Below are 6,000 nucleotides of genomic sequence, written 5' to 3'. Positions count from 1 at the left end.
GTCCCTTCGTATACCATCGAAAAAAAAATAAAAAAAGAATAAAAAGCAAACAAAAAGTCAAATCTAAACAAAACCAGTACAGATAAAAACTATAGATCATGACACAAAAATGACCCCCGATACATACCAAAAGTTATAGGTGTCAAAAGAGGCTAATTTTAAGCTTACTAATTCCCTATAAAACGTTTTAATTTTAGTATCAGTAAAATGATACAAAACCTGTATGAATTGGGTATCGTTATAATCCTATGGACCTAGATAACAATGCTATAGGTCACAATGGGGATTAATAAAAAAGTTTGAAAAAAAAAGTTTAAAACAGTTAATTGCAAATAAGCCCCTTCCTTAATAAAAGTTTAAATCACCCAATTACAATCCTATTATTTTAAGTGGTAAAACAAAAATTAAACCTATATAAATTGGGTATCGTTGCAATCATATGGACCTATAGAATAAAGAGAACATGTCTTGCATGGAAACAAAAACCCCAAAAGTTGCAAAATGACTACTTTTCAATTTTGCTTCACAATATTTTTTGTTTCACCGTAGATTCTGTGGTAAAATTAGTGATGTCATTACAAAGTACAATTTGTGTTGCAAATAAATGAAGCCCTAATATGGGTCTTTGGCGTTACGGCTTTTAGAAGGCAAGGAGAAAAAAAATGTAAATCTCTTTGTCTACACTGATGATCATGTAAAAAACAAATTAAGTAATAGTTCTCATGTATAAGAATAGGTCCATTATACCATACAATTGGTAATAAAGGAGGGGAGATGGAGATTAATACGAATTGTGGTGTCCCTCATAGCAACTAAGGTTTTATTTCACTGCAGCAGACTGCAAACCGAAAGGAACGTTCTGGTTGGTTGCTAGACTACTGAAGGAAACCTCTATATAGGAGTCCTACTCAGAAACTACAATTCCCGGCGTGCTCCGCGCATCTTGACACATCTCTAGCTCTGTTGAAGGAGCCATCTTTGTGGAGCCTCTCCAGCGGGGTTTATCGCGCATCATGTTATTACCGCAGCCCGTCCGGAGGGGCGCACCAGTGGAAGCGCGGTTCCCAGAATGAGCCGCTGGTGACGTCATGGGGGCAGGAAACGTTCGGGGTGACGTCAGGACGTACGGGCGGGAGTTGTGAACCTTGGAGCTGGCGGTGTTGGAGAGAGCTGGACATGCCTCAGCTGGAGCTCTGCGGGGTCACCGTGGACTTCCCGTTCACTCCGTACAAATGTCAGGAGGATTACATGTCCAAAGTGCTGGAGTGTCTGAACAAGGTGCGAGCGGCATGGAAGCGCCATAAGTGACAGGACCCGAGGGGAGGGAGGAGACCAGCTACATGCAAGGGAGGGGCTTATACTGAGGAGACACAGCTAGGAGGGGCTTACACTGAGGAGACACAGCTAGGAGGGGCTTACACTGAGGAGACACAGCTAGGAGGGGCTTATAATGAGGATATACAGCTAGTAGGGGCTTATACTGAGCAGACACAGCTAGGAGGGGCTTATTCTGAGCAGACACAGCTAGGAGGGGCTTATAATGAGGATATACAGCTAGTAGGGGCTTATACTGAGCAGACACAGCTAGGAGGGGCTTATACTGAGGAGACACAGCTAGGAGGGGCTTATAATGAGGATATACAGCTAGTAGGGGCTTATACTGAGCAGACACAGCTAGGAGGGGCTTATACTGAGGAGACACAGCTAGGAGGGGCTTATACTGAGGAGACACAGCTAGGAGGGGCTTATACTGAGGGGACACAGCTAGGAGGGGCTTATAATGAGGATATACAGCTAGGAGGGGCTTATACTGAGGGGACACAGCTAGGAGGGGCTTATACTGAGGAGACACAGCTAGGAGGGGCTTATACTGAGCAGAAACAGCTAGGAGGGGCTTATTCTGAGCAGACACAGCTAGGAGGGGCTTATACTTTGGAGACACAGCTAGGAGGGGCTTATACTGAGGAGACACAGCTAGGAGGGGCTTACACTGAGGAGACACAGCTAGGAGGGGCTTATACTGAGCAGAAACAGCTAGGAGTGGCTTATACTGAGGAGACACAGCTAGGAAGGGGCTTACACTGAGGAGACACAGCTAGGAGGGGCTTATACTGAGGAGACACAGCTAGGAGGGGCTTACACTGAGGAGACACAGCTAGGAGGGGCTTATACTGAGGAGACACAGCTAGGAGGGGCTTATACTGAGGAGACACAGCTAGGAGGGGCTTATACTGAGGAGACACAGCTAGGAGGGGCTTATACTGAGGAGACACAGCTAGGAGGGGCTTACACTGCGGAGACACAGCTAGGAGGGGCTTATACTGAGGAGACACAGCTAGGAGGGGCTTATACTGAGGAGACACAGCTAGGAGGGGCTTATACTGAGGAGACACAGCTAGGAGGGGCTTATACTGAGGGGACACAGCTAGGAGGGGTTTATACTGAGGAGACACAGCTAGGAGGGGCTTATACTGAGGAGACACAGCTAGGAGGGGCTTATACTGAGGAGACACAGCTAGGAGGGGCTTATACTGAGGAGACACAGCTAGGAGGGGCTTATACTGAGCAGACACAGCTAGGAGGGGCTTATACTGAGGAGACACAGCTAGGAGGGGCTTATACTGAGGAGACACAGCTAGGAGGGGCTTATACTGAGGAGACACAGCTAGGAGGGGCTTATACTGAGGAGACACAGCTAGGAGGGGCTTATACTGAGGAGACACAGCTAGGAGGGGCTTATACTGAGGAGACACAGCTAGGAGGGGCTTATACTGAGGAGACACAGCTAGGAGGGGCTTATACTGAGGAGACACAGCTAGGAGGGGCTTATACTGAGGAGGCACAGCTAGGAGGGGCTTATACTGAGGAGGCACAGCTAGGAGGGGCTTATACTGAGGAGACACAGCTAGGAGGGGCTTATACTGAGGAGACACAGCTAGGAGGGGCTTATACTGAGGAGACACAGCTAGGAGGGGCTTATACTGAGGAGACACAGCTAGGAGGGGCTTATACTGAGCAGACACAGCTAGGAGGGGCTTATACTGAGGAGACACAGCTAGGAGGGGCTTACACTGCGGAGACACAGCTAGGAGGGGCTTACACTGAGGAGACACAGCTTGGAGGGGCTTACACTGAGGAGACACAGCTAGGAGGGGCTTATACTGAGGAGACACAGCTAGGAAGGGGCTTACACTGAGGAGACACAGCTAGGAGGGGCTTATACTGAGGAGACACAGCTAGGAGGGGCTTATACTGAGGAGACACAGCTAGGAGGGGCTTATACTGAGGAGACACAGCTAGGAGGGGCTTATACTGAGCAGACACAGCTAGGAGGGGCTTATACTGAGGAGACACAGCTAGGAGGGGCTTACACTGCGGAGACACAGCTAGTAGGGGCTTACACTGAGGAAACACAGCTTGGAGGGGCTTATACTGAGGAGACACAGCTAGGAGGGGCTTATACTGAGCAGACACAGCTAGGAGGGGCTTATACTGAGGAGACACAGCTAGGAGGGGCTTATACTGAGCAGACACAGCTAGGAGGGGCTTATACTGAGCAGACACATCTAGGAGGGGCTTATACTGAGGAGACACAGCTAGGAGGGGCTTATACTGAGGGGACACAGCTAGGAGGGGCTTATACTGAGGAGACACAGGTAGGAGGGGCTTACACTGAGGAGACACAGCTAGGAGGGGCTTACACTGAGGAGACACAGCTAGGAGGGGCTTACATTGAGGAGACACAGCTAGGAGGGGCTTACACTGAGGGGACACAGCTAGGAGGGGCTTATACTGAGGAGACACAGCTAGGAGGGGCTTATACTGAGGAGACACAGCTAGGAGGGGCTTATACTGAGCAGACACAGCTAGGAGGGGCTTATACTGAGGAGACACAGGTAGGAGGGGCTTACACTGCGGAGACACAGCTAGGAGGGGCTTACACTGAGGAGACACAGCTTGGAGGGGCTTACACTGAGGAGACACAGCTAGGAGGGGCTTATACTGAGCGGACACAGCTAGGAGGGGCTTACACTGAGGAGACACAGCTAGGAGGGGCTTACACTGAGGAGACACAGCTAGGAGGGGCTTACACTGAGGAGACACAGCTAGGAGGGGCTTACACTGAGGAGACACAGCTAGGAGGGGCTTACACTGAGGAGACACAGCTAGGAGGGGCTTATAATGAGGAGACACAGCTAGGAGGGGCTTATACTGAGGAGACACAGCTAGGAGGGGCTTATACTGAGGATATACAGCTAGAAGGGACTTACACTAAGGATATACAGCTAGGAGGGGCTTATACTGAGGAGACACAGCTAGGAGTTGCTTATATTGAGGAGACACAGCTAGGAGGGGCTTATACTGAGGATATACAGCTAGGAGGGGCTTACACTGAGGATATACAGCTAGGAGGGGCTTATACTGAGGAGACACAGCTGGGAGGGGCTTATACTGAGGATATACAGCTAGGAGGGGCTTATACTGAGAAGATACAGCTAGGAGGGGCTTACACTGAGAAGATACAGCTAGGAGGGCTTACACTGAGAAGATAAAGCTAGGAGGGGCTTACACTGAGGAGACACAGCTAGGAGGGGCTTATACTGAGGGGACACAGCTAGGAGGGGCTTATACTGAGGAGACACAGCTAGGAGGGGCTTATACTGAGGAGACACAGCTAGGAGGGGCTTATACTGAGGAGACACAGCTAGGAGGGGCTTATACTGAGCAGACACAGCTAGGAGGGGCTTATACTGAGGAGACACAGCTAGGAGGGGCTTATACTGAGCAGACACAGCTAGGAGGGGCTTATACTGAGCAGACACATCTAGGAGGGGCTTATACTGAGGAGACACAGCTAGGAGGGGCTTATACTGAGGGGACACAGCTAGGAGGGGCTTATACTGAGGAGACACAGGTAGGAGGGGCTTACACTGAGGAGACACAGCTAGGAGGGGCTTACACTTAGGAGACACAGCTAGGAGGGGCTTACACTGAGGGGACACAGCTAGGAGGGGCTTACACTGAGGGGACACAGCTAGGAGGGGCTTATACTGAGGAGACACAGCTAGGAGGGGCTTATACTGAGGAGACACAGCTAGGAGGGGCTTATACTGAGGAGACACAGCTAGGAGGGACTTACACTGAGGGGACACAGCTAGGAGGGACTTACACTGAGGGGACACAGCTAGGAGGGGCTTATACTGAGGAGACACAGCTAGGAGGGGCTTATACTGAGGGGACACAGCTAGGAGGGGCTTATACTGAGGGGACACAGCTAGGAGGGGCTTATACTGAGGGGACACAGCTAGGAGGGGCTTATACTGAGGAGACACAGCTAGGAGGGGCTTATACTGAGGGGACACAGCTAGGAGGGGCTTATACTGAGGAGACACAGCTAGGAGGGGCTTATACTGAGGAGACACAGCTAGGAGGGGCTTATACTGAGGAGACACAGCTAGGAGGGGCTTATACTGAGGAGATACAGCTAGGAGGGGCTTATACTGAGGAGACACAGCTAGGAGGGGCTTATACTGAGGAGACACAGCTTGGAGGGGCTTATAATGAGGAGACACAGCTAGGAGGGGCTTATACTGAGGAGACAAAGCTAGGAAGGGCTAATACTGAGGAGACACAGCTAGGAGGGGCTTATACTGAGGAGACACAGCTTGGAGGGGCTTATAATGAGGAGACACAGCTAGGAGGGGCTTATACTGAGGATATACAGCTAGGAGGGGCTTATACTGAGGATATACAGCTAGGAGGGGCTTATACTGAGGAGACACAGCTAGGAGGGGCTTATACTGAGGAGACACAGCTAGGAGGGGCTTATACTGAGGAGACACAGCTAGGAGGGGCTTATACTGAGAATATACAGCTAGGAGGAGCTTATACTGAGGAGACACAGCTAGGAGGGGCTTATACTGAGAATATACAGCTAGGAGGGGCTTATACTGAGGAAACACAGCTAGGAGGGGCTTATACTGAAGAGACACAGCTAGG

General features: G+C 50.3%; 1 protein-coding gene across 5 annotated transcripts in view; it reads left to right on the top strand.

Moving 5' to 3' along the window:
- Positions 1-797: 797 nt before the first annotated feature.
- Positions 798-6,000, top strand: part of RTEL1 (regulator of telomere elongation helicase 1) — a 169,983-nt gene continuing 164,780 nt past the window's right edge. For all 5 annotated transcript variants that reach the window (XM_056549289.1, XM_056549286.1, XM_056549292.1 and 2 more), the window contains exon 1: positions 798-1,278. In XM_056549289.1, the coding sequence (XP_056405264.1) occupies positions 1,177-1,278 (102 nt within the window). In that variant the 5' untranslated portion in view covers positions 798-1,176. The remainder of the gene's footprint in view (positions 1,279-6,000) is intronic.

The sequence above is a fragment of the Hyla sarda genome, chromosome 12 (genome assembly GCF_029499605.1).
Source record: "Hyla sarda isolate aHylSar1 chromosome 12, aHylSar1.hap1, whole genome shotgun sequence".
Taxonomy (NCBI): domain Eukaryota; kingdom Metazoa; phylum Chordata; class Amphibia; order Anura; family Hylidae; genus Hyla; species Hyla sarda.
Note: the sequence above shows the minus strand (reverse complement) of the source record. Positions and strands in the feature narration are given on the sequence as shown.